At 51.6% G+C, this 24617-nt stretch overlaps 13 protein-coding genes across 13 annotated transcripts; 7 read left to right on the top strand and 6 right to left on the bottom strand.

The window, feature by feature from the left end:
* Nucleotides 1–11: 11 nt before the first annotated feature.
* On the bottom strand, nucleotides 12–922 carry BDW74DRAFT_142155 (uncharacterized protein). The gene is made up of 3 exons (XM_073722687.1): nucleotides 869–922; nucleotides 738–817; nucleotides 12–664 (listed from the first exon to the last, which is right to left on the bottom strand). Exons 1-3 carry the CDS (start codon nucleotides 888–890, stop codon nucleotides 38–40), a joined length of 729 nt encoding a protein of 242 aa, XP_073589691.1. The 5' UTR covers nucleotides 891–922; the 3' UTR covers nucleotides 12–37.
* A 164-nt stretch (nucleotides 923–1086) lies between these two features.
* On the bottom strand, nucleotides 1087–3002 carry BDW74DRAFT_142154 (DNA-directed DNA polymerase delta subunit POL31; the record flags this gene model as incomplete). The annotated part of the gene is made up of 5 exons (XM_073722686.1): nucleotides 2886–3002; nucleotides 2645–2828; nucleotides 2445–2576; nucleotides 1441–2398; nucleotides 1087–1383 (listed from the first exon to the last, which is right to left on the bottom strand). Exons 1-5 carry the CDS (start codon nucleotides 2924–2926, stop codon nucleotides 1088–1090), a joined length of 1611 nt encoding a protein of 536 aa, XP_073589690.1. The 5' UTR covers nucleotides 2927–3002.
* A 1156-nt stretch (nucleotides 3003–4158) lies between these two features.
* Nucleotides 4159–4509, top strand: BDW74DRAFT_172420 (uncharacterized protein; the record flags this gene model as incomplete). Its single annotated transcript, XM_073727531.1, has 1 exon — nucleotides 4159–4509. One exon carries the CDS (start codon nucleotides 4159–4161, stop codon nucleotides 4507–4509), a length of 351 nt encoding a protein of 116 aa, XP_073589689.1.
* Nucleotides 4510–5361: 852 nt separating this feature from the next.
* Nucleotides 5362–6850, top strand: BDW74DRAFT_4332 (NAD(P)H-dependent flavin oxidoreductase). The gene has a single exon (XM_073732777.1). The coding sequence runs from the start codon at nucleotides 5590–5592 to the stop codon at nucleotides 6628–6630; it is 1041 nt and encodes a 346-aa protein (XP_073589688.1). The 5' UTR covers nucleotides 5362–5589; the 3' UTR covers nucleotides 6631–6850.
* Nucleotides 6851–7071: 221 nt separating this feature from the next.
* Nucleotides 7072–8625, bottom strand: BDW74DRAFT_172418 (taxilin; the record flags this gene model as incomplete). Its single annotated transcript, XM_073727530.1, has 4 exons — nucleotides 7072–7563; nucleotides 7613–7856; nucleotides 7910–8399; nucleotides 8487–8625. 4 exons carry the CDS (start codon nucleotides 8623–8625, stop codon nucleotides 7072–7074), a joined length of 1365 nt encoding a protein of 454 aa, XP_073589687.1.
* Nucleotides 8626–9064: 439 nt separating this feature from the next.
* Nucleotides 9065–12765, top strand: cym1 (pitrilysin family metalloprotease cym1). The gene is made up of 2 exons (XM_073732783.1): nucleotides 9065–9773; nucleotides 9842–12765. Exons 1-2 carry the CDS (start codon nucleotides 9400–9402, stop codon nucleotides 12624–12626), a joined length of 3159 nt encoding a protein of 1052 aa, XP_073589686.1. The 5' UTR covers nucleotides 9065–9399; the 3' UTR covers nucleotides 12627–12765.
* Nucleotides 12766–13384: 619 nt separating this feature from the next.
* Nucleotides 13385–14766, bottom strand: BDW74DRAFT_172416 (uncharacterized protein; the record flags this gene model as incomplete). The annotated part of the gene is made up of 2 exons (XM_073727529.1): nucleotides 13385–13651; nucleotides 13702–14766. The coding sequence occupies 2 exons, from the start codon at nucleotides 14764–14766 to the stop codon at nucleotides 13385–13387; spliced, it is 1332 nt and encodes a 443-aa protein (XP_073589685.1).
* A 329-nt stretch (nucleotides 14767–15095) lies between these two features.
* Nucleotides 15096–16243, top strand: BDW74DRAFT_172415 (protein N-lysine methyltransferase family protein; the record flags this gene model as incomplete). Its single annotated transcript, XM_073727528.1, has 2 exons — nucleotides 15096–15577; nucleotides 15640–16243. The coding sequence occupies 2 exons, from the start codon at nucleotides 15096–15098 to the stop codon at nucleotides 16241–16243; spliced, it is 1086 nt and encodes a 361-aa protein (XP_073589684.1).
* A 114-nt stretch (nucleotides 16244–16357) lies between these two features.
* BDW74DRAFT_4323 (uncharacterized protein) lies at nucleotides 16358–17772 on the top strand. The gene is made up of 2 exons (XM_073732772.1): nucleotides 16358–16819; nucleotides 16868–17772. The coding sequence occupies exons 1-2, from the start codon at nucleotides 16472–16474 to the stop codon at nucleotides 17663–17665; spliced, it is 1146 nt and encodes a 381-aa protein (XP_073589683.1). The 5' UTR covers nucleotides 16358–16471; the 3' UTR covers nucleotides 17666–17772.
* Nucleotides 17773–18018: 246 nt separating this feature from the next.
* Nucleotides 18019–19071, top strand: BDW74DRAFT_4304 (putative 2-hydroxychromene-2-carboxylate isomerase). Its single transcript, XM_073732770.1, has 4 exons — nucleotides 18019–18204; nucleotides 18286–18385; nucleotides 18450–18733; nucleotides 18782–19071. Exons 1-4 carry the CDS (start codon nucleotides 18130–18132, stop codon nucleotides 18983–18985), a joined length of 663 nt encoding a protein of 220 aa, XP_073589682.1. The 5' UTR covers nucleotides 18019–18129; the 3' UTR covers nucleotides 18986–19071.
* Nucleotides 19072–19136: 65 nt separating this feature from the next.
* BDW74DRAFT_172412 (uncharacterized protein) lies at nucleotides 19137–19453 on the bottom strand (the record flags this gene model as incomplete). Its single annotated transcript, XM_073727527.1, has 2 exons — nucleotides 19137–19267; nucleotides 19318–19453. The coding sequence occupies 2 exons, from the start codon at nucleotides 19451–19453 to the stop codon at nucleotides 19137–19139; spliced, it is 267 nt and encodes an 88-aa protein (XP_073589681.1).
* A 558-nt stretch (nucleotides 19454–20011) lies between these two features.
* BDW74DRAFT_164661 (uncharacterized protein) lies at nucleotides 20012–22395 on the top strand (the record flags this gene model as incomplete). Its single annotated transcript, XM_073726294.1, has 5 exons — nucleotides 20012–20436; nucleotides 20519–20685; nucleotides 20743–20930; nucleotides 20961–20964; nucleotides 21191–22395. The coding sequence occupies 5 exons, from the start codon at nucleotides 20012–20014 to the stop codon at nucleotides 22393–22395; spliced, it is 1989 nt and encodes a 662-aa protein (XP_073589680.1).
* Nucleotides 22396–22637: 242 nt separating this feature from the next.
* Nucleotides 22638–23990, bottom strand: BDW74DRAFT_164660 (type III PLP-dependent enzyme; the record flags this gene model as incomplete). The annotated part of the gene is made up of 2 exons (XM_073726293.1): nucleotides 22638–23680; nucleotides 23729–23990. The coding sequence occupies 2 exons, from the start codon at nucleotides 23988–23990 to the stop codon at nucleotides 22638–22640; spliced, it is 1305 nt and encodes a 434-aa protein (XP_073589679.1).
* Nucleotides 23991–24617: the final 627 nt, after the last annotated feature.

The following is a 24617-nucleotide window of genomic DNA, read 5'->3' as shown; positions in this document are numbered from 1 at the left end:
AGGAGACCCGTAGAAGCCCTATACAATAATGCTCACCCTATTCCGTCCGCTCATAAACAAGCTCCCTATACCCCCCAACGCCCAAGTCGCGACATCCCAGATCCAGATCCGGCCCGGTCCTCCTCAATTCCCACTCCCCAAAGTAATTCGGCGCATCTCCGACCTTCTCAAACCTCAAGCCCTCAAAAAGCTTCAGACTCCGCTCATTCACTTGACCAATCTTGACACTCAACGCCGCGAACTTCAACTCCTCTGCCTTGATCGCTGCACCTAAAATCCTCTTCGCTTCCTCATCACCCTTCACAAACTCACTTAAGACCTCCTTCTCGCGCCCAAGAACATACCTCAGAAACGCCAGGAGCGCAGCCTTCCCATATCCTTTCCCTTGATCTTTCTTCTCCGCAATCATAAGTTCAATCTCGCCGATGATCTGTGGAGGGGCCGGATTCCCCTGCTCATCTTCGTCCTCCTCCACGCGGAGAAAGAGATTAATGTCTCCGATCATACGGGAAGGTGCATCATCTTCATCTCTTAATTTTCTCTCCCGGTCAATTGGGACACAAACGATAAACGTGAGTTTATCAGCGTCGTTGCGCCAGGACTGTTGCATGGCGTATTCTTCTGGGAGGGAGAGGGGCTCTGAGGCTGTTGCTTGTTGGATTTCCTAGCTCAATGCATCAGACTCGTTTATAATGAATGGATAGATGAGCAATTTGTGAGGAAGTTGAGGCTCATACCTCGTCCTTCATCCATTCGTGATACCGCGGGACGTGCCATTTTGAGTATGGCACTAGCAGGACTTTGGGGGTGGAGATTGCTGGTAGTGGGGTTAGTCTGTTGTTTTAGTATGCATGGAGGATTGACGGACCTGTTATTGCGTTTAAGAGCATGTCGCTTCTAAGTAGTTTAAACTGGTTCTTAACTGATGGTTGTTTGTAGGTGGTGAGACGAGGGAGAATTGGATATTTTTGTGGTCTTGGCATTGTGCATAGGTGAGAGATCTCCCAGTTTATTCAACAATGCAATGAGTCTTGATACAGAGACATTGTTCATATATTATTTTTTTACTATATACTACTGATGCATATCATAGCTTATCTTCCTTCCCCGCAAATGCGCCAAACTTGACGACTTCCACCTCCAAGGTTTCAGTATCCACCAGGATAAGCTCGCCCGTTTCTCGGAACTTGGGGAGTGAGATAAGTCGAACAGTAGGGGTAGGTTCGTGTTCCGTCCCGCCCATTTCTATGTCTTCGCCATTCAGTTTCAGAGGTGTGTCTCCCTCCACAACAGCAGTCCTGAAACGGGACTGGTTGCCCGCGAAGAAGAGGTGCGGGCAGGATTCCATGACAAAAGGATCGTGTGTTTGAAATGGATAAGACCCTAGTAACACGTCAGTCTCAGGGTCAAGGTGCAATGAAAGTAAAGAGAAGAACATACATATCGTATCTGGGGCCGTAGGAACCCCACACCTCCACCGCAGCATGGCCTCCATAATGCGTATCCTAGCCTCCACATCCCCGTCAGTGTCAACATTGCCATCTTCATCGGCAAAATCCAGATAGCGGAGAACATCATCCACGTTCTGACCGCTGCTGCCCCAGAGTCGCCATCCCTCCACGTCTCCTTCCCACGGATTCGTCACGCTGTCGAACCAGCCGGGTTCGGGTTGTTCTTCGCCGCTTGATGGTGCGGCACAGTATGCCCTTGAACGAGGGAACATTGCGCGGTGAATCGGCTGTTGGGGAAGTGCAAAATTTGCCGGGTCGCTTTCGCCCGGCATGATGGTCACCGGTATGCTGGGTAGGAGCTCCGCGAGGAAGGAATCTAATTGTGTGATCGGCGACGCGTTATACGCCGAGGCGTCATATCCGTACTTTTTCTGCTGTGCAATCTTTTTTCCTTTTGGTCCATCTGCTGCTGGGGCTGCCTCAATGGTACTCGCCCCGAGTGAGTTTCCAGCAATGACCAATCTGGTAATTTCACTAGCTTCAGGCAAATACCCGTCTTCGTTTTTCGACGACCCTGTGTAGCCCAGAAGATAGTCCGTCAAGAGCTCAAGGGCGAGGGTATCGCTCGATGTCCCCGTGATTCCAAGGCCGCTGACCATGGCAATTTTCCCCTTTCTCGGCTCCTTGGGTGCTTTCGGTCCGTCTCTCTCCCACCGGCGCGGTTGTTTGGCAAGATCAGGAACTTTGATATCAATCGCTTCGAAGTCTCCGTTCGCATTCTCCGTTCCAAGCACGGCAATGATGACTCCCGTCGCCAACTGAACTGATCGAAGCTTGCTCCCTGTTAAGCGCAGTCGTCCAGACTCGTCTTCCAGCATGATCTCCGTTAACTCTGGGTGTGAGGGGTCTTGGTAGGTTCGTCGAGGAGGCGGGGCAGATGTAAAGTTCTGCTACGAGTTAGACCAGCTTTATGGAATTGGTCGGACAACTTGCATCTTTCGTAAGGTCATCCAGAATGTTCGGCTTCAATGGCATCTCCATGTATATTGTGCCCGCAACCCAGCAAAGCTCTCCCTGTCGGACGTCGAGTACTCGCTCCACGCGGCGGGCACGCTCTCCGGCAATCTAGAGTGTCGCAGATTGTCAGCACGGCGGAATTGACAGCAAATATCCCCAGGTAATAGATTCCATACACTGAACCCTTCCCAGGCTTCGACCGCAACTGCCTCAACCGCTGGTTTCAGCTTCGCGAGCCGCAAAAAGTACATATCTCCATACTGTTGCTGATATTGTCGCTCCTGGCCGGGCGGGAGTCGGAATGTATCTAGGGGGTTGTATACTGAACCATTTCGTTGCACAGGCTCGTATTCTTGCGTGCTATCATGAGCCGTCTGTTAGTGAAGTACGGCGCGAGCTTGGGATGCGGAGACGAACCTCGGGGGCCGCAAGAACTCCTCTGCAGCATTAGCAGCCATTATCTTAGGTAGAATTCTCACAAATATAGTGACGGCATCAAGCGGCGTTCGTTAGTATGATCAGCCTTAGCGTTTGGTTGTTCGTTGACTGATAGTTGCGGACTTTGAGATTGGGACTTTGAAATCGGCGGGGACGCGAAGACGCGTCTTTTGGCGTTCTGCCATGTTTCCGCTTTGGGTTCTCCTCATCTCTCATCCCAACCACCTCGTCAGCACCAGACGACACATGTATTCAGTGGAGCAAGAGTCCATTGATGTATATACGATATACCGTGTGGGCTACTTTTTTATCACTCTTCAAAAAACTCGCAGGAACGGAGTAGCGTTTTTAAGTTATGCGGCCTGCAATGGGAATATTGAAACACCTAGAACTACATCTAGGCAATCCGGAGCTTTTCTTGAGCAACATTCAGGTGCTCTTTGAACTGTATACCGCATACCCCAAACTCAGTGCCTGAAGGACATACTAATCATCAAGAGGCCATCCCAAGATCAATGATCCCCTCATTAGCAGAGTCCAGGCATCCATTGATTCTCCTCGCCTCGACCTGAAGCACGATAGGTAGGGCTTGTTTCCACAAGATGGAGAATTAGACATGCAGTTCCTATGCGCATTCTTGAGCGGATAATGCCGCGCGAACTAGGCGTTGGCCATTGGTAGACATGATCAACACGGCGGCACCTGAATCACAATCGATACGCTACAAGCAAGGTTCGCCGGCAGAGGAGCCTCACTTTCATAGAAGTGGAAATAGTACCCCTCGAATCAGCAGTGCTCATCTTGGAAGTCCAGGTGACAGGTGTTCATCGATACCATCCCTTCCTCGCCCCTCGTAAGGTTCTCGAACCTTACCCGCATTCCGATGCAACAAATATCCAATGAGTCTTCGAATCGACATCAGCAAGAATGATGATATGAAGATACTCTATTGGCGGGTGCTTTTCCTATATTACCTGGCATTTCTCACGGTGCTCGCGAATTCAGGAGCCGCAGTGAGAATGACCGGAGCTATATCCCATTGAAAGCATGCATTTGACCTTCATTCTGGACAAGCAGACTAACCCAGGCCATGTCAAAGAATTTGGGCTATGAGTTCCTCATAAGTTCGAGTTACGCCTCCTGCGAGAGCTCTATCATAGTCAAGTTTTAGCTCCTGCTTTCGACTGACGGTCCAGTACAAGGATCAACTACCTAGGGTCAGACCAATAGTACTTCCTGCCACGGCTTCATAATGAAGACTAAGTTCTTTTTATCACCTCTATTGGGCACCTTATTCATCCTCAGCTTGTTATGCACCGTCGCCTCAGCATCTGTCTTTAATTCGCTGCTACGGAGCTTCCACCAGAACGTATTCGTTCGCAGTTTGCCGGGATCCCTCGCATTTGCCCCAGAAGAGGCCATAGGCAGTTATCAACCTCCACCAGGCCCAATTCATTATGATTCTCTACCTGCGAATAATGCCAACACTCCTGATGCGCCTACAATGGCTGCGACGGTTGAGAACGCGGATGACGATGACTCCAAATCTGAATCTAAGGTAGCCATGGCAGCTACAGAGAGCCAACCTGATTCAGAAGAGTAAGTTCAGTCTTCGGTTGTTGGATTGTTTAAACAGGTTTAAATAATTGCTACTAGAACCAAAACACATATTCCCTCCGTCTCGGAGATGGATGCGATGATAGCCAAATCTCAGATGGCATCAGCCAGCAAGAGCGATGTTCTGTCGCTAGCGGGCTTGGGAGTGTCAATGCTTGTTTCCCTACACTTATGTTAGGGACCAGGGGCGTCGCGGTATGACTATTCTGCAGGCGACCATTGGTGGTAGCGGCAAGCCTGCTTGAGTCTTTGACGATATAATACTGTTCAGTATGAACCGGGCGAACCTATCATTGTTCAGATACCCATTTGTATTCTTGCTAGAATTGATACCCTTTGTTGATCTTATGTCAATCATCGAAAGCACACCCAAATACATCCAGTTCAGCCCCCAATCCGGGAGCTCCACAACAAGCCCAGTCCCTACGCCGTGCAAGCACCAAGACACTTGTTCACGGAACAAGCCAAACGTGAATCTATGCAATCCGTAGGCTGGCCTAATGGCAGTTCGCGTACGGTACAGTATACTTCATGTGACAGGGGCAGCGCAGCTCGATGCGCCATTCAACAGCGAAATGGTCAATGTTCTAGGCCCATGCGAGGAATTAAAGTACTAAGCATCCGTATGCTATAGAAATGATAGCCCTCGAGATCAACAATTAATCGGCATAGCCAAACCGCGAGGTGAGAGCTACGCAAAACTAAAGATGGGGGCCAAAACAACAGGGGGGAAATGGGGATGAGCCTCGGTCCGTTTCCCCGCATTTCCTGCTGCTGCTGCTCCCTCTTCCTTTACGGAGTAACTATTCATCTGCGCCGAGTCAGCAGAATAGCCGATCATATACCGCGGCGAATCTCCTTCTTTTGTATTTATCTCAGCTTTGATTAGAATTCTCTGTCCGTTCTTCGTTTAACCTCATTCACCCACTTTCGACTCCGTTTTCCTAGGGGCTCTACGAGGTAGTACAATCAAGCCAAGGAATCGAAAACAAAGGTACGTCTAGGTACCTATCAGACTCCCAATCGACCAAGCACTAACATCCTAAAGACCCAATAACCCGCCAAAATGTCAATCACAACGCCCCTCACCACGCTCCTCAAGATTCAAAGCCCTGTCCTCCTAGCCGGCATGGCAAAGGCCTCCGGCGCGGAACTCGCAGCCGCAGTCTCCAACGCCGGTGGACTCGGCGTTATCGGCGGACTGGGCTACACACCGGAGCAGATGAACGAGATGCTTACGGAGCTCAAGGCTCTACTAAAGGACAAGTCGCTCCCCTTTGGCGTGGATCTCGCCCTCCCGCAGATCGGCGGTAGCGCGCGTAAAACGAACCACGACTACACTGGCGGGAAGCTTGACGAACTGATCGACATTATCATCTCGCATGGTACGAAACTATTCGTTTCTGCGGTTGGTGTACCTCCGGCGCATGTGATCAGGCGCCTTCATGACGCAAACATCCTCATCATGAATATGGTTGGCGCGCCGAAACACGCGGAGAAGGCGCTCAAGGCTGGTGTGGATATTATCTGCGCGCAGGGAGGTGAGGGTGGTGGGCATACTGGGGATATCCCCTTCTCTGTGCTCATCCCTGCGGTCGTTGATACGGTGCAGAAGTATAAGAGTCCGTTGACGGGGCAGACGCCGCTGGTTGTCGCGGCTGGTGGTGTGAACGATGGGAGGAGTTTGGCGGCGGCGTTGACGCTCGGTGCGTCTGGTGTCTGGGTGGGCACGAGGTTCCTAGCGACGGAGGAGAGCGGGGCGAGCAGGCTGCACAAGCAGGCTGTTGTTGGCGCGCAGTATGGAGAGACTAAGAGGACGCTTGTTGTCTCTGGCCGGCCGCTGCGATTGCTGCCGAACGACTATATCAAGGAGTGGGAGAAGAAGCCTGAGGAGATTGCACGACTGACTTCCCAGGGAATTGTGCCGATGGAGCATGATTTCAATAACGAGAAGGACGTTGATCTACCGTTCCTGATGGGTGATGTCTCAGGTATTATCTCGGAGATCAAGCCTGCTGGGGTAGTGTTGAAGGAGATGGTTGCACAGGCTGCCGATGTGCTGAAGAGAACGGCTGCTCTTGCCTCGGGTCCTGCGGCCAAACTGTGATCAGACTCCCCAGCCAAGACAGCTGATGTTGCTCACAAGCATAAGATAATTGTATATATTTAGCGAATCTATGGTTCACATATGTCTTATGTGTCTTTACCTAGATAGCATGTACAAGTACATAAATCATAATGCGGCAGAATCGAGGATGGTTCGCAGGAACAGAGCAGAGCGCATGTGTAGCGCGCAACCCTTAGGAAGGCACTCCACATTGGAAGAGTCGGCTAAGCACAACATCGCCAAACGACGGCATTGATACCTAGGGTTGCGTATAGCGACGGGTAAATTCCAAAATAAGAGCACTATGTTAACAGAGTCGACAGGCATGGTTGTTCACTGGGCCGATTAAGCCCTCACTGCCCAATTGCCAATGCTAACTGCAAAGTACCACTCACACACTGCTAGGGCAGGCAAAGCTTCCTCCTTTTTCTTGTCCAGTCATTAGTGGCATCCATTCAAGACAGCCTTTCCATTGGCTCGCGCCTCCAGAAGATTTGGGGGCGGTGGCGGCCCGAATACAGGCTTCTCCTGCTGCTGAGGCAGGGGGTGGTCGCCGTTGGCGCTATCGAGCTCGTATTCTTCGTCACTGATCCCCTCTTCATCCTCTTCGTCTTCGTAGTCCTCCTCGTACTCGCTCTCTGTGCCTTCGTCGTCACCGTCCAGGTCCACAGCGAGGCCCTGACCACGACCTTGGGCCTGCATTCGTCGACATAGCGCTTCCAGGTGATGGCTCTTCTTCCGCCACTTGTCGAGTTCCTCATGATTCCTCGTGCGCTCTTCCGCCATTTCCAATATGTTCCGGTTTGTCTGATCGTGCTTGCGAGTGAGGGTGAGATTCTCCTTTTCCAGCCTTTTCGTCTTCTTTGACATCTCCTCCATCTCTTTGCGGAAGGTCAAAAACAGCTCGTTACTGTTGTTCAAAGTATCCTCAACCTGGAACATTATTACTACCGAGCATCAGGACAGAACCAAAGAGCCATACCTGTTTGAACTTCTCCACATAGATATTCAGCTGGCTTCGCAGTTCCGACTCCGTATGCGAGAATGTAGACACCTGGGAGCTCAACGCACGACAGCGAGCAGCCTCGTTTTCCGCCGCGCGTCTCTGTTCTTCATATTTGGCGGTGAGACATTGGATCTCAGCATCCTTGCTGCGCAGTAGCGACTTGTAGTGTAACTCGCGCATCTCGAACTTTTCACCAATGGTCTTAATCTTGGCTCGAAGACTACAATGACATGTCAGGCAACGCGCACTGGACCCCGGGGGACTACAACTTACGCCTCGTCGAGGTCGATGTCAACTTTCTCGCTTCGGGGATTGCCCTTCGCTGCCATCACATCTTGGATGTCGTACAAAAGAGAGTCGAGTCGCTCATTGACAATCGCACGGGCTTTTTTCTCATTCTCCTCGAGCTTTTTGTTCTCGTCCTGGTTTCCCAAAAATCGAACATTAGCCCAGGTGCTAAATGCAGTAGCCGTAGTTGTGAAACCCACCTTGACCTTTTTGTTTTCTTTAGTTAATTCACGGCAAAGTTTTTCCAGCTTATCTTTCATGGTAACGGTCTTATTCAACTCCGATTTTCCCTTGTCCTGATCCTTCTGCAGCTGATCCGCCCGCTTCTTACTCTTGGCATAGTCGCGGTCTAGTTTCTTCATGTCGGCCAGCAGTTCGGTGTACTTTTTATGAACGGTTTCCAGACGGGTCATCGGGGATTCGATATTGGTCAAGAGCTGGTTAAGGTCTCTAGTCGCCTTCTTCACTTCCCGTTCTGTATCCACGTCTTGTTAGCAAGTATTGCCACGCAATGCCCCCTCCCCGGCTGTCGCATGTAGAACACTCTATGTCGAGCACGCACCGATTTCCTGTTCTTGGTCCTTTTCTCCTGCAGCATCCTGCTCCAACTGCGAAATCTTGGCGGCAAGAAGCTTCGAGGTCTCGTTCGGGTCGGCGACCTTCTTCCCCTTGTTCTTCTTTGACATGGCCGTAGTCGACATGATTAGGCCGTCCACCTTATAGAATTGCCCGGGTGGCGTAGAATGCGGACTGTCCGGCGGAGGTCGCGTGGTCGGTCCTTGGTGAGAAAAATGCGAAAACGAATCGGTTTCGAAGTGGTGAGGCGTTTAACGTGTGACCGGATAAAAGAGCCACGTCGACCACTCAACAAAACAATGAGTAGTGCAAGTGATGCGGCTTCTGATGGTTGTCAGGGCACAACGTAATCAGCCGGCAAGTCCTAAAATCCACACTCGCAATGAGCGGAGAACCTTGAGGGACTTCTAGGCTCGCAGAACTCGGAGCAACCGGGTCTCCAGATCCTATAGCAACCAAGTTCTGCAAAGCCAACGAGAATCCTGGGGGCGGCAGCAGAGAGTCGTAAAAGCCTGGCGGAACCAAAACCAACTGGTGAGTAGCAACGGGTCAAGAACAGTCGGTCGAGGGCTGGTTGGAGAGATCGAATCCAATCTCGCAAGTCGGAGGGGGTGACTAACACTAGCCAGATTCGGAAATATTGTCTTGGCATCTCGGTGCTGTTTGTCATCCCAGCCGACGCCAGCTCGATTCCCGTAGCATCCTTCTTGCCTCTCTTTTTAGACTTAAGACGTCGTTTATCCAAAATTACTATTGATCGCCTTGCATTTGCGCAACCGACTACGCGCCCTAGCTCTATTACTTGGTCCCGGCTGGACCGGTGCCAACTTCAACCCGGCATCGACCATCTAAAAGTCGTACTTCTTTAGCTCAATCTATTCCTACCACACTTCGACAATATGCTCCGTTCATCCCTACAGCTAGCGAAGCAGCGCGCGCCAGCTCTCCGCCAACCATGCGGTCGATTCCTCAAGTCGGCTACATCATTACCGCGGTGGTCACAGATCCGAACGATCGCTACAGTATCTGGTTTGGAGAGCTTGCCCGAAGTTGGAGACCAGCTTCATGGTTTTACTGTTCAGGAGAAGAAACAAGTCCCGGAACTACACCTCACGGCTGTCCGATTAAGACATGACAAGACACATGCGGATTACCTCCATATCGCCAGGGAAGACAAGAACAATGTTTTCGGTATCGGCTTCAAGACTAACCCTCCGGATGCCACGGGTGTGCCTCACATTCTGGAGCATACCACTCTTTGCGGTAGTGAGAAGTAGGCGACTCTGTCTTGAGCACGACTTGTGCTAGTAACTACCTAATGCTAACGTTGGATTTCTTCAGATACCCCATTCGCGATCCGTTTTTCAAGATGCTCCCGCGCTCCCTCTCTAACTTCATGAACGCCTTTACTTCATCGGACCACACGATGTATCCGTTTGCGACAACCAATGCGCAAGACTTCCAGAACCTCCTGTCGGTCTACCTAGATGCCACCATGCATCCTCTACTCAAGGAGGAAGACTTCAGGCAGGAGGGATGGCGCTTGGGACCGGAAGATCCTCGCGCGATCGAGACCAAGGAGGGCGACCTCAAGCCGGAAGACATTCTGTTCAAGGGTGTCGTCTATAACGAAATGAAGGGTCAGATGTCTGACGCGAACTACCTGTACTGGATTAGGTTCCAGGAAAGCATTTTCCCTGCCATCAACAACTCCGGAGGTGACCCTCAACACATTACGGACTTGACCCACAAGCAGTTGGTCGACTTCTCTAAGCAGAACTATAACCCCAGCAATGCTAAGATCATGACTTACGGCGACATGCCGTTAGCCGATCATCTCAAGCAGGTTGGTGGTGTCTTGGACGGTTTCTCGAAAGGAGCAGCCGATACATCCGTGAAGCTACCCATCGATCTCCGCGGCCCCGTCAACGTGACTGTCCCAGGGCCAGTCGACACTTTCGCAAGCGAGGACAAGCAATACAAGACCTCCACTTCGTGGTACATGGGAGATACCACGGATATTGTCGAGACCTTCTCGGCCGGAATACTCTCATCTCTCTTGCTTGACGGTTACGGATCTCCCATGTACAAGGCTCTGATTGAAAGTGGTCTAGGCTCCTCGTTCACTCCTAACACCGGACTTGATACCTCCGGCAAGGTCCCGATCTTCTCAATTGGAGTCACTGGCGTGAGCCAGGATCAAGCTCCTACCGTTAAGAAAGAAGTCCAGCGTGTGCTTCAAGAGACTCTCTCCAAGGGCTTCAACGACGAGAAGGTTCAAGGATTCTTGCACCAGCTGGAGCTTGCGCTCCGTCATAAGACGGCTAACTTTGGCCTCGGAGTTATCCAAAAAACTCTCTCCTCATGGTTCAACGGCTCGGATCCCATGAAGGAGCTCGCTTGGAACGAGGTTATCAACGGCTTCAAGAGCAGGTACGGACAGGGAGGTTACTTGGAGTCGCTGATGGAAAAGTATCTTATCAACGACAACTGCCTGACTTTTACTATGGTCGGTACGCCTTCTTTTAACAAAGAATTGGATGATAAGGAAATGGTCCGCAAGGAGAAGAAGTTCGAGCAATTGACTCAACAGCATGGATCTGTGCAAAAAGCTGTGACTGAGCTTGCCAAGGCAGAGCTACAGCTGCTCGAAGTTCAAGAGAAGGCCCAGCATGCCGACCTGAGCTGCTTGCCTTCCCTGCGAGTCGAGGATATCTCACGGCAAAAAGAGTACAAACCGGTCCGCGAATCCAAAGTCGAAGGCACAGATGTGGTCTGGCGCGAAGCCCCTACCAACGGTCTAACCTACTTCCAAGCTGTTAATGCCTTTGCCGACCTTCCTGATGAGCTTCGCCTGCTCCTGCCACTTTTCAACGACGCCATCATGCGGCTCGGAACACCAACTAGGACAATGGAGCAGTGGGAAGACTCGATCAAACTCAAGACTGGTGGTGTCTCGACCTCATCTTTCCATACCTCGTCGCCAACGGAGCTGGGTAACTTCAACGAAGGTCTCCAGTTTTCCGGTTTTGCTGTGGACAAGAATATTCCCGACATGCTGGAAATACTGACAGCTCTTGTTACTGAGACCGACTTCACCAGCCCTTACGCACCGGCGATGATTCAGGAGCTTTTGCGGCTGTCTACCAATGGGGCGCTGGATGCTGTTGCGGGAACCGGTCACCGATATGCTCTAAACGCGGCAGCTGCCGGTCTTTCTCGTAGCTTCTGGGCACAAGAGCAGACCTCGGGTCTAGCACAGCTGCAAGCTACGGCGAACCTTCTGCGAGATGCCGAGACCTCTCCCGAACGCCTAGCGGAATTGATTGAGAAACTTTGCCTCATTCAATCCTTTGCCATCTCGAAATCATCTGGTCTCCGTGTGCGCCTGGTCTGCGAACCGAGTAGTTCAAGCCAGAATGAATCTACTCTACAAAAGTGGATTTCTGGGCTCCCCCAAACCCCATCACCAATTTCTCGGCCTCAAAGTTTCGACACGAGCTCGGCTACCAAAAAGGCGTTCTATGACCTTCCTTACAAGGTTTACTACTCCGGTCTGGCTTTGCCGACTGTGCCCTTCACAAATTCCTCTAGCGCCACCCTGAGCGTCCTTTCTCAGCTTTTGACACACAATTACCTCCACCCTGAGATTAGAGAAAAGGGAGGCGCTTATGGTGCGGGAGCAAGCAACGGCCCGGTCAAGGGATTCTTCGCTTTCACCAGCTACCGCGACCCGAACCCTACCAACACTCTCAAGGTTTTCCAGAACAGTGGTATCTTCGCGCGAGACCGTGCCTGGTCAGATCGTGAAATCAACGAGGCTAAGTTGGGTATCTTCCAAGGCCTCGATGCCCCTGTCAGCGTTGATGAGGAGGGAGCCAGATACTTCCTGAGTGGTGTCACCCACGAGATGGATCAACGCTGGAGAGAACAGGTCCTGGACGTTACCGCTAAGGACGTCAACGAGGCTGCGCAGACCTTCCTGGTCGACGGTACTCGCCGGTCCGTCTGCCTTCTCGGTGAGAAGAAGGACTGGGCGGAGTCCGATGGCTGGGAGGTGCGCAAGCTCTCCATCAACCCTCCTGAGGCCGCAGATATCCCTGCGGATGATGCTGCATCGGCATAAGCTCCCTCCATATCCTCCCCAACTCACGGCCAAACTTCTCACTCACACTCATGCGCTATATACCCCATATATACCGCCATGTACATCCACCCTATTAATGCTCTGACGAAAACCTGTAAAATAGACTTTTGCTACACTACTATTATTGTATAATATCCCACCTCTTCCTTTGACATATACCATTTACATCATTTCTCTTCGATCTTTCCTTCCATGCACGCGCGGAAAAAGAACAAACCGACCCATCTTCTATCCAGACCCCCTCCATGGTCGAACGATGGGTCAACCGTCCACACGGACAAGCGCAATATCAATGCCGGAATGTGAACCTCTGCAGTACACTTCCCTCCTCCGTTTTTCAGACCCGCTCTGGTTTCTCACGAAACATCTGTCAGCCTACGCAGAGCGGACTAAGAACGTGAGGACAAGATAGATTTCATCTCTTCTGATGGGAAAGCGGACTTGATCGAATTAACCGGGTCCGGTCTATTATTAGTGAGATAAAGTAGAGAAATACAATATGAAATATGAAATCATAAAAAGAAACTCCTCGAGGTAACCATCCCCCATGAGCCCAAGTAGTCTGAAATTCAATTCATAAAATCATAGCCATAATCAAGTCGATCTATACAAGAATATAGGTAAAAAAGTGGTAAGGTAAAGTGGTATCATGAGAAAGGAAAAATTGGTGAACGTGCGCACTCGGTAAAGCCTGCAAACCCAGTGCTTTGAATAGAAAGCTCACATGAACTGAAGCCTCAAGCTCTACCATTATGGGATGTATAGCTTGAGCCAACATCAGGTTCAGGCGTTGGGTCAACGTGCGTGAGAGGGACGTCTGAGTCTTGGACGTGGTCGGTTGAGAACGGAGAAATGGGTTCGTCAGACTCAGGTAAAGGTGGGAATGGTTCTGTTCGTGAGTCGGACTCCGATATATGGTCCTCTTCGGGTATTACTGTATTATCTTGGGGAGGAATAGCGGAGGGAGCTGCATCTGAAGGCATGCTTGCGGATGGGGGAATTGTCTGTAAGGGGTTATCTCAAATACCGTCATTTCCAGTATGGACAAGCATACCTTGACATCGTCTACACTGATGCCCCGGCTCAGGGCCAACTGTCGTGCAGCGAGCCGTTTCTGTATAATTTCCATCTCTTCTTCGCGTGCAGCTCGCTCGTCCTCCCTCTTCAGGTCCTCGATGTCGCGCGCAATCTCCACATAGGAGCTCTGAGGCGACCGCATTCGACTGGCTCGCTTCTTCCTCTTCTTGTTTTTCGAGCTCTTCGACGACGTGGTAGGAGCTATGCTGAATGTGCCTGATGCGGACCGCATACTATCAGGTTTGTCGCCCTCATGGTCCTCTGCCTCTAGCCCTGTGCCTCGGCGCGTCAACGCAAGGGCAAACTCATCGTCTAACGGTACGGCATCTTCTTCATCATCGCTGGGAAGAAGGTCACCCCGCGAACTAAGCGAGTTCGTGGTTTCGCGGGATGACTGCGTTGAGCTTCGGTGCCTCACATTGCTGCTTGTCGCCACCTCTCCTTGATATTCCTCAGGCGACTCAATGAGAGGGCTCTCTTCGTGTACATGTCGCAGACCCGTAGGATGCTCCTGAAGGTCAGCAGCGGAGGGTCTATACTTCAGTCCCCGCGCGCCAAGTCTCCACGGGAAACGCTCGAGAAATCCCAAGAACGATGAACTCGGGATGACAGTCGGATCATCTCGCTCGTCTGGTATCAAAAGCCCACTTTTCCGTCGGCTCGCCCGTCGAGCCCCATAGCTCATCTTTCTTTGTCTGCGAGGCTGCTCGGAGCTCCCCCGGGCTAACCCGCTGCCTGCCAGCAGACGATCCAACTCGTCTGTACCCCATCCTAAAATCGTATCATCAACGTCTTCATTATCCCAGTCGTCGTAGAAGTCGAAGTCTGCGTAGCGGCGTCGGCGCCGTCGGAGGTGGTCTTCGCGGGTTGGAATGCAGGGCGCCGTACAAGAGTTGACGCAGTTTCCAATTGCCGTGAAACATGGGAAGATATAATTATGGGCGACCGTGTATATTCCCTCTTGTGCAGACTCGTTTGCGGACTCAAGATTGTGCGAGAGCTGGTTGAGCGTTTGCCGCACTCGGGGGTCTCTCGGTCGCATCATGAAAGGCGGTTAGTTGGTAGGAGACTAATCTCCAGACGTTGGGGGAAGAAAGTCTGCTCCTTCAACCTCATCCAGGGGGCTCCATGAACGGAATAAGGGCGCCAATTGAGCCAGGTGGTCGGAGGTCAATAGCCCGATGGTATTTTGAGAGTTGAGATGGGAAGACAACAATTGTGAAGCCTGAAAGCCTGAAATGAAAGCCTGAGGACCGAGTTCCCGTCCGATGAGGCAGATGTCATCCGTCTTAGTCAGCTCTCACAGTGATCATTGCATATTTTATCCACTGCAATTCGACCTTGCTATACAAACTGCATCTGCAAGCAATAATGGTTTTTTACACTCGCTTCCTAAAGACTCCAAGGCTGCAGAAGCAGAAAACAGGCTCTGTCTCCGCCACCGCGTTGATCTGCATTACCACAGACCTGGGCGATGCATTCCTCTCACAGGACATGGATCTACTCGTGACACTCCATCCTGCTCAGCATGAGAACAAGATCCTATGCCAGGAGCGGCTGCAGTGGCACGGCGGCAAGCGTGAAATACCCATTGCATTGGGTCCGCTACCGGCTAGCATCTCTCAACTGCCCCTGATCATGAAAGTGACCAGCTCCAAATCAGCATCAATATCTTCAGACCCGTTGCTGGACCAGCACGGCATCCCTCTAGTGCTGTCTTGCTGGAGCACGCCATTCGGAGGCCGGCAGTCGCTGGTCGCTGACAAGCTGATCGAAAGGCGCCTCCGCGTGAACCAGTCTGTGGAACTAAGCATATGGGAAGAAACCGGGAATAGCATTGCACGGCATATCTGGTGAGACAGCACCCTTCCCGACCCTGTTTAGCACCTTCTAAGTACCCAATTCCGCATCTCAGGGATGCAGCAATTGCTTCGGTCATGTACCTGCAGCAGATAATAGCTGGAAGCTCAAAGTCAGCCAACCCGGTCCTGCAGAAGATCCTGCAAAATGAGCATGGACGCTCTCTCGGTGTAATTGAACTAGGCTCAGGATGTGGGATTGTCGGGATCGCCTTAGCGGATCTACTACCCCAGTGCTCCGTTCTACTCACAGACCTTGACGAAGTTGAAGAGATCATTACGAAGAACATCGAAACTGCGAAGCCAGCGCATGCCTCGAGAATTCAGTATCGGCCGCTTGATTGGGACGAAGAGCTGCCAGAGGACCTCTTCGACACGCCATCTGTCGATTTGGTTCTTGTTTCGGACTGCACGTATAACGCCGACAGCCTGCCAGCCCTGGTGTCAGTATTAGGTAGACTGGTCAAGCTGTCCCCGCATGCCGTGGTTCTTGTAGCGCTAAAGCGGCGACATGAAAGCGAGAGTATATTCTTTGACCTGATGCAGTCTGCTGGACTGGAGGATCTTCACTCGCACCACATGGAACTCCCGTCACAACACGAACAGTGGGATGACGTCGAATTACACTGCTATGGCAGACGTTCTCATCATATTGTTTGATGTAGCATCATGGGCGGAATGGGAAGTTATGGCAGTGGATTGTCAAGCGCGCCTGCCGATCCCATGCAGCCCGAGGAAGGCACACTGCGGCGATGTTTACACCAACGATCATAACCGCGCTGCCTACCTTCATCTCGCACCATATCTCTGCAGATTTAAGCATACAGCCCACTCTCCTCATACCGAAATATCACATCAGTTCAGCTCTACTGTGCATCAAATTACAGCATGCATAGCTCATTTGATATTTCCTCCATCGCCTCTGATGACTCGGTGAGCAAAAGACGCCGACATGCAATCTACTTTCACCGTCCGCCCATTTGGCGTTATAGCTCCTACCAGGGTGGCAGCTCCTCGCCTGACATGTCCGAAGACTTGACCAACATAGCCAAAGACCGAGCAAGCAGGTCGATTGAGAGCTTATGGCGTATCACGAAAACTATTGATCGCGGTGACGAAGAGCTCGATGAGGCCCGCTGGATGGGATCGTTGCGTCTAGCGGATCAACAGAAAACAGATGCCGCTCCATATGTGGTTCTCAACGATTCTGACTCGGATCTGGAAATTCCACTTTTGGTGAGCATTTGCCGGTGCATGTTCGGCCTGGTCTAACGGAAAGCACAGAATACAGATTCTTACGGAGAATCGACCCTTCTTGAGTGTCAACCTATCAAGCCAAGACCGGAACTAATTCATCAGAAAAAGCCGATATTCTGCACGCGCCTGCATTCATACAAAGACATTCGCCTGGGATGGAGGGAACAATGGGCAGTCCAAGAGGGATCAGTCGTCATTGGCCTACATCCGGAATATACCATTTTCGACAGCCAGCAGAGGGAAGAGGACGAATTCCACATTGCGGGTGGGGATCTGTATGTCGTGTGTTCGTTGTATGCGGACTTGTGGGCACTTTGCGCAAAGGTATCATTAGATCCGTCAACAGCAGGCGACATTCCTCTGAAAGTCGCGTTTCTTCCATTATGCGCGGTTACGCTGGCGCAGAATTACAGCGCATTCGTGCAGCGAAGTACCGGAGGTATTCAGTACTTCAGTACAAATGAGGAAAAGTATCCTGGGAATGGCCTGCCTGTCATGCCCCCGCGACGTTCGCATAGCCTCATTGCTAGCAAGCAGATTTATGATAGCCCAAAGGGCGCGATAAAGCTACCGCTGGTTGTCCGTGATGTATTCCAGGTGCCTGTACTGACACATACCGATGATGATTTTGTGCCGCTTGACTCTACCTTGGAGTCGATCTTCTCCCCATTGACCAGAAGGCATCTGTTCCGCAGAATAGGCCGGACAAGGTCGCTTCGGAAGCCCCATGGCGTGCATTTACCCTTATCGTCCTTCTGCAATAAGATCCGTTCGAAATCCGATGGATGGCGGCGGCTACGCAGACGGCAAAGCTTTATTATTTGAAGGTCGCCATAAGCTTGCATGAGCCTGAAAGGCCTGATCATTTGTCTATACTCAAATTGTTTCGACTCATGTATCGTTTGTTATTGATGATCAGCAGCATAACTGACCTTACATACATAAATTGGACAAACAGATTTAATTGCATGCTCCGTGTATAAGACTGATACCCCCGTGTCTGACCTGAATTGAATCATTCTAGTGCTACTCCTCCTTGTTGGGCCTCTATCTGGCCTTTTGAACAGATGTTGAGGGAATTGGTCGGTGTTGAGGGCTGATAGAATAATCAGAAATAACCTCGGCTGTCGGCCAGCCTGGACCAGATCAGCCCGCGATGAGCAGCGGGGACTCACCCTCAACACCCAACATTCCTCGTCAATAGAACGCCTAAAAGCATAAATAACAATAAACTGAAGACTGGCGGTAGCTGTCCAGAGCAAAGTAAATTCAAAAAGCTGATTCGAACCATGGCCGCGCCAAAAATCACGCTATACTATGACATCGTCAGTCCATTCGCCTGGATCGCCTTCAAGGTCCTACGGGTGAGCCTCTCTTTATCTCTATAGTCCCAAGCCTTCAAACTATGGCACCATAATAGCTTATCTGACGCCTGCATACTCCAGGACTCCCCCACCTTCAGCAAATGCGACCTTACCTTCGTGCCAATATTCCTAGGCGGGATCATGAAAGCCACTGGGAATACTCCGCCCATCAGGATCAAGAGTAAGCCGGCTCCTTCCAACCTGGGGTTCGTGCAGTAGCACCTCAGCTAATGCTTAGCTTGCAGATAAGGATAAATGGATTAATCAGGAGCGGATCCGTTGGTCTCGCTATTTCTCTGTCCCAATTTCAGAAATTTCGCCGGAGGGTTTCCCGCCGAATACGATAGCTGTGCAGCGGGCCCTCACGGCGATTTCCCAGCAGGCTCCTGAGAAGCTGGTGACTGCTACGGAGGCTGTGTGGCAGGAGTTTTGGGTTAAGGGGGATGGTAAGGCGACGCAGCCTGAGGTGTTTGGACCGCTGCTTGAGAAGATCTTGGGGGCTGAGCTGGCAAAGGGTGTTATTGAAGCGGTAAATACCCTCATTTCTGTTATAGAGACAGGGCTAACAATGTCCAAGGCAAACGGACCAGATATCAAATCACGTTTAAGCGCGAATACCCAGCAAGCTTACGATTCTGGGGCTTTCGGTCTCCCCTGGTTTGAGTGCACAAACTCCAAGGGGGAGAAGGAGGGATTCTGGGGCATCGACCATCTGGGCCAGGTCGTTGACTTCCTGGGTCTGGACTGTTCCCTGGATCGAGGGTTCAGGGCGGTGCTGTAAAGGCCTATAGAAGGTACTGTACAACAAGAGAAGAACAGAACAATAGATGCATTTTTCCTTCCAAGCAATCGCTAAGCTATGCAATACCATCCATGCCATGCTTCATGAACTGATGTCGTTATATATATACACTGAATAAGAACGAGCTTATTTATTTGAGTTGTCTCTTCTTTATCGGAGAGTCGCTCTTGTTTCGTTCCCGAAGGAAGTCGGCGATTTTCTCTTTCTCCATGCTGTCGATCTTCTCGCGTTCTTCGTCTGGTAGGTCGGGTTTTGTTTCTTCTGTGAGGCGTTAGCAGCGGCTGGACTTGATATAAGACATTGATGCATACCGGCTTCTTCGATCTTCTCTCCCGCAACATATTCAAGGATTGGATTGACGACGTTTTGCTGCGCCCATTCGCCTGATGTAGCCGCAGCAGCAATGACGGTATCTTTTACTTGTTGTTGTGCAGGTTTCTCAGACATGCTTTAGGTATACCTGGATCGATGTCGACGGTACGGACATGGACCGATCCATACCCTATTTAACGAGCTTGATAATGTTTCTGCCTTATGCCTTAAATGCAGGGACATGTCACTGTACTCCATCCCGTGACGTCACTAATCATCAACCACGTCTAAAAGCGGGGACGCATGGCAGTATCCGCAGTCACGCTAGTCCCTTCTCGGCCTACGGATTCCGGACCTTAACTCCGTGAGGAATCTCCACTCTCTAGCTCGCCGCTCAAGCTTTTTATACACTTTTCGCGCTTCAAGCTCCGCAGGTCGCGTTTCTGTTCCTGAAGAGTTCCGCTTGTAGCGGTCCATGGGCGAATGAAAGTCTAAAGAAGAAGCCAGAGTGCCGATTTCCCGGGTCGCGAATGGGATTAACGTAAAATGCCCCCGCTCGTATCTTCATGGGTGTTACTTCCGGAGATGGGAGGGGTATAAGTAACAGTTCGTCTGCACTCCGCTAGTATCTTCAGACACAACTCTCTTCTTCACTGTCATCTAGATTCAGGTGCACCACATCAGCGACTCGCAATGTCTTTCCCATACAAGCACATTCTCGTCATCGGCGCTACCTCGGGCATCGGCCGCGCCATGGCTGAGCGTCTGGTCGAGAACGGCATCAAGGTGACCGTCGTCGGACGACGCAAGGAGCGCCTCGTTGAGTTCGTGTCCAAGTACGGCGAAGGCAAGGCGTCCAGCATGGTCTTCGATATCTCTGCTACAGACAAGATCCCCGAGTTCGCGAAGGAGGTCACGACCAAGTACCCTGATATCGACAGCGTGTACCTCAACGCCGGTGTGCAGCGCTCTCATGATCTTACCAAGGAAGGCGGATGGGACCTCCAGGAATTCAACAACGAGTTCCACACCAACTTTACCAGCGCTGTCTCGCTTGTCCATGCTTTTATGCCGTTCCTCAAGGCTAAGGCCGAGACCCAGCCTGCTAGTTTCATATTGTATGTTTCCTCGCTCTTTTTGTCGCTGTCGCTGTTACACGGCATTATCTTGGTAATTCTATGGTTATGCAGACTGACCGAGTTTGTGCTACAGCACCGGAACGAATTTGGCTATTGTCCCCGCGGCCTCGATGCCGGCATACTCTGCGTCCAAGACGGCGCTGAATGTGTTTGTTCTTTCCCTCCGCGAGCAGTTGAAGCAGTCGAGTAAACTCAAGGTTATTGAGGTCTCACCTCCTGCTGTCCAAAGTACGTACTTTCCACTTCCGCAGTCATATTTTGTGCGTAGTAACTGACGCGATAAAGCCGAGCTCCACGACTACATGGGCCCCCACGGCGCCAAGATTGGCATGCCACTGGAGCAGTTCATCGACGAGGCTTTTGACGGTCTTCAGAAGGGTCTCGACCAGGTTATTGTGGGCAGTGTCATGGACAAGGAGACGTTCTTCGATATCGTCGAGAAGCGCCGCAGCATGTTTGAGAAGTTGGCTGCTGTGATGCGCAACATGCACGCCGGCAAGTAGATCCGTGGGATGCAAAAGTCTCTCATTTGATTTGATTTGATTTCTCTACGGAGTCTCATCTAGCTAGCTATCGAACTGGAATGACATCTCAAAGTTCAATGCTTCTCCCCGGAATACATAAGTGGCACCGGTGTATGGCTCATCCCAATCAGGCATAGCGCGTATACAACTTCTTATCGAGTCCGACCATTCCCCTCCTCCCCTCCATCATTCGAAACAAGTCAAAATAGAACATCGCCTTCTCTTCTCTCACTTCATCCTCCTCTTAAACACAAAATCAAAATCCAAAATGCCCTCCATCCCAATAACAATAATAACCGGCTTCCTGGGCTCCGGCAAAACAACCCTACTGCTAAACCTCCTCCCGCAACTCCCAAAATCCTACAAACTCGCGCTCCTGAAAAACGAATTCGGCGATTTAGCGATCGACTCCCAGCTCGCCTCGACCTCCTCAATCTCCGGCGTCCGCGAGCTCCTAAACGGCTGTATCTGCTGCAACCTCGTCGGCCAGCTCTCCGACGCCCTAACGGAACTCGAGAACCAAGTTTATCCCGACCGCATCGTCATCGAGACGTCGGGCAGCGCATTCCCCGCGACACTCGCGATGGAAGTGAACCGGCTCTCGCGCGAAAGTCCAAAGAACGAAGACGGGAGTGCGAAATACGTCCTCGACGGCGTGATCAGTGTAATCGACGTCGAGAATTGGGCGGGGTACGAGGATACGAGTTACACGGCAAAGATCCAAGCGCGGTATACGGATCTCATTGTGTTTAATAAGTGGGAGAATGTGTCGGAGAGGCGGTTCGATGAGGTTCTTGACCGCGTGGGCGATCTGGATGTTCAGACGGCGTGGGTGAAGAGTGAGAAGGGAAGGGTTGAGAGGGATTTGCTGCTTGGTATTGACGGAGCGCTTTTTAGGAAGGAGGTGTTTGAGGATGGGGAAAATGGGCATGAGCATGATCATGACCATGAGCATAAGCATGAGAACGGTGACAAGCATGGGCATCAATCTGAGGTTGAGGTTTTGTCTGTTACGTTAAGGCAGGCGGAAGGACAAGGGACGGTTGATGTTGCCGCGCTGGAAAGGCTCCTCTCGTCCGCACCGAAGGATGAGGTCTACAGGATTAAGGGGATCCTGCGGTGCTCGACGCAGACGCCGCCGGCGAGCTCGTCGGAGGATTTGGATGTCAGGCCATCAACTTCGGACCCTGGAGCAGCTCACGCGTACTACATCCTCAACTGGGCGTTTGGGCGCTGGACGTGCACGCCCTCGGAGGCTGTTTCGGAGGCTGCGGAGCCGGCGGCCGTTGCGCGCATCACGCTTATTCTTGCACGGTATGAGTCTGCGAAGTGGAAGAAGAAGCTGGAGGCTGGGGGTTTGGTGCAGAGTGCAGCTGGGGAAGGGGCAAAGTTGACTGTTGACAGGCTTGTATAAATTGAGGAATTTGTGCTTGTCGACTGGTTACGATATAGACATAGATATTAGAGATAGATTTGGTGCTATACAGTCTATCTAGGGCACGACTTATAATGATACAATAGAGAAGAACTTTTCACGCAAACAATCAATCAACATTCAGGTCTACTCTATATATCAGAGAGCCTCCTCATAGAGGTGGTATTGTGCGGTAAAGACTGGCAACGGCTGACAACAAAAACAAAACAAAACAATCTAGGCTAATATTCAAGAAGAGCAGAGGCGCCCGACTCGCTGGAGATATAAATCACCTCGTGGTTGTCGGAGAAGCCGTTGAAGCGCGTGGCGCTGCATTTGGTATAGGCGCCCATTTCTTCAAAGTAGAGCCAGTCGCCAACGTCCAGCAAGCCGGGAAGCCGGCTGCGCTGGCTGATGACGTCAATGCCGTCGCAGGTGGGTCCCCAGATGGAGTAGGTCACGTCCTCGGTAGCTGGCCGGCCGTTGGCCTCAGATGCGCAAGTGAGGATGAGTGCCTCTGGATGTTGGTGGTCGAAGATGATGTTGGAAAAGTTGCCGTATACACCATCGTTGAGGTAAATCATGTAAGCATCCTTGCTGGGCGCCTCGGGATCCCGCACCCCGCGACGCGCAATGACGTTTGCGGCTAGTGTGAATGCCCCACCAACGTAGTAACGGCCCGGCTCAGCGATGATGCGAATGTTCGGGGGGAAGTAGGTTTCGAGAGCGCTGTCAAGAACACCAGCGAATTTCTCAAAGGTCTCCCCAGTGAAGCCGCCACCAACATCGAGAGTGTGAAGCTCGTGGCCGATCTCAGCGGCTTGGTCAAAGATCAGGCGCGCATCCTGAACGGCCTTGAGGAAGGCCTTGGGGTCCTCTGCGCCGGAACCGACGTGGAAGCTCACGCCAACAATCTTGAGCTCCAGCTCATGAGCTAGCTCGAGAAGTCGACGGGCAACATCCATAGATGCACCGAACTTCATACTGAATTGGCATAAGCTGTTCGAATCGTCGGTAAGGATGCGCAGGTAGAGCTCCGCCTCGGGATAGCAAGCCTTGATCTTGTACAACTCATCGGCGTTGTCAAAGGTCATCTGCTTCACGCCAACCTTGGCGGCATAACGCAGGTAGGACTTGGTCTTGCAGGGCTGCGCATAGATGATGCGGCTAGGGTCAACGCCCGTCGAAAGAGCCAGGTCAATCTCCGCCTTGGAAGCACAGTCGAAACCGTTTCCAAGCTTAGCCATGAGGCGGAGGACCTCCGGGTCGGGGTTGCACTTGACCGCTGTTCAGATTAGCAAGGATCAAACTGAAGAAAAGCGCAGGGAAATACCATAGAACGGGCGCACTCGGCTTAGGTTCATTTTCCAGCGCAAATGCTGGCGGTAAACCTCACCCATGTCTGCCACATAGAAAGGATCTTCTTCGCCGGGAGCGCATCGGTCGGTATCGACCTCCGCGGCTCGCTTCTTGAGGACGCTCAAGACCAGGTCCTTGGCAGCCAACCGAGATTGCGACAGATCGTCCGCTCCATAATTGCTGAATTGGTGTTTATTGTTGACATAAAAGTCGGGTTTGTCATACAGCTTAGGCATGCACACTTCAGCAGGTACACAAGCAGTCGGTGCCATAACCATGCGTCGCGACGTAGCACGGGTTATGACTTGACAACAAAAAAGGTGGAAAAGTTGAGAGATTTATACGCGACTGCGTGCTAGGGAGGGCGAAAAGTTTCGCAACCGTAGTTGACTGGACCAAGCCTCCTAGACCCTTCCTCCTTAAGAGGAAGAACCGTTAGAGAAGTCCTATGCGGCAGCTCAATGGGTGAGGGAATAAGCTCAGTGGGCGTCAAGGTGGACGAAAATAGCGCGCCGATCGGAGAGGAGACTCGGGGGAGCAGTAGCAGGAGGCGGAATGTTGTTAAGTGTGTCTCTAAGACGTCGAGGCGATACAATGTGACGGGGGAGGAGAAAGCCGGCTGCGTAAGCCGTGGTGACTGGTGCCTTTGGACCCGGAGGGAGCAAAGGCTGGATCTGAACTGGGATGAGGGGTAGAGACGATGACGAGGAAGGTCTCAAAAACGGGGAATCGGTGGACTCCCGCGATATTTAAGCTGCTGCGATCTGATTGAAGAACCGGCGGTCAGCTCAGGAAGATCAAGAGGGAGTATGAGAGATTTATGAATCCCGGGTCGAGGGGTTGGGAGGAGCAATGACCTCCGC

The sequence above is a fragment of the Aspergillus multicolor genome (assembly GCF_047715735.1).
Source record: "Aspergillus multicolor strain CBS 133.54 unplaced genomic scaffold BDW74scaffold_1, whole genome shotgun sequence".
Taxonomy (NCBI): Eukaryota; Fungi; Ascomycota; class Eurotiomycetes; order Eurotiales; family Aspergillaceae; genus Aspergillus; species Aspergillus multicolor.
Note: the sequence above shows the minus strand (reverse complement) of the source record. Positions and strands in the feature narration are given on the sequence as shown.

Bases quoted from the DNA above. Each gene is read 5' to 3' on its own strand.
- BDW74DRAFT_142155 (XM_073722687.1), bottom strand. From the start codon at position 890: ATGCTCTTAAACGCAATAACAG. The intron at 818-868 runs GTCCGTCAATCC...CCCCACTACCAG, and splicing joins GCTCTTAAACGCAATAACAG to CAATCTCCACCCCCAAAGTC. The intron at 665-737 runs GTATGAGCCTCA...GCATTGAGCTAG, and splicing joins ACGAATGGATGAAGGACGAG to GAAATCCAACAAGCAACAGC.
- BDW74DRAFT_4332 (XM_073732777.1), top strand. From the start codon at position 5,590: ATGTCAATCACAACGCCCCTCACCACGCTCCTCAAGATTCAAAGCCCT.
- cym1 (XM_073732783.1), top strand. From the start codon at position 9,400: ATGCTCCGTTCATCCCTACAGCTAGCGAAGCAGCGCGCGCCAGCTCTC. The intron at 9,774-9,841 runs GTAGGCGACTCT...GGATTTCTTCAG, and splicing joins ACTCTTTGCGGTAGTGAGAA to ATACCCCATTCGCGATCCGT.
- BDW74DRAFT_4323 (XM_073732772.1), top strand. From the start codon at position 16,472: ATGCATAGCTCATTTGATATTTCCTCCATCGCCTCTGATGACTCGGTG. The intron at 16,820-16,867 runs GTGAGCATTTGC...CGGAAAGCACAG, and splicing joins ATCTGGAAATTCCACTTTTG to AATACAGATTCTTACGGAGA.
- BDW74DRAFT_4304 (XM_073732770.1), top strand. From the start codon at position 18,130: ATGGCCGCGCCAAAAATCACGCTATACTATGACATCGTCAGTCCATTC. The intron at 18,205-18,285 runs GTGAGCCTCTCT...TGCATACTCCAG, and splicing joins TCGCCTTCAAGGTCCTACGG to GACTCCCCCACCTTCAGCAA. The intron at 18,734-18,781 runs GTAAATACCCTC...ACAATGTCCAAG, and splicing joins CAAAGGGTGTTATTGAAGCG to GCAAACGGACCAGATATCAA.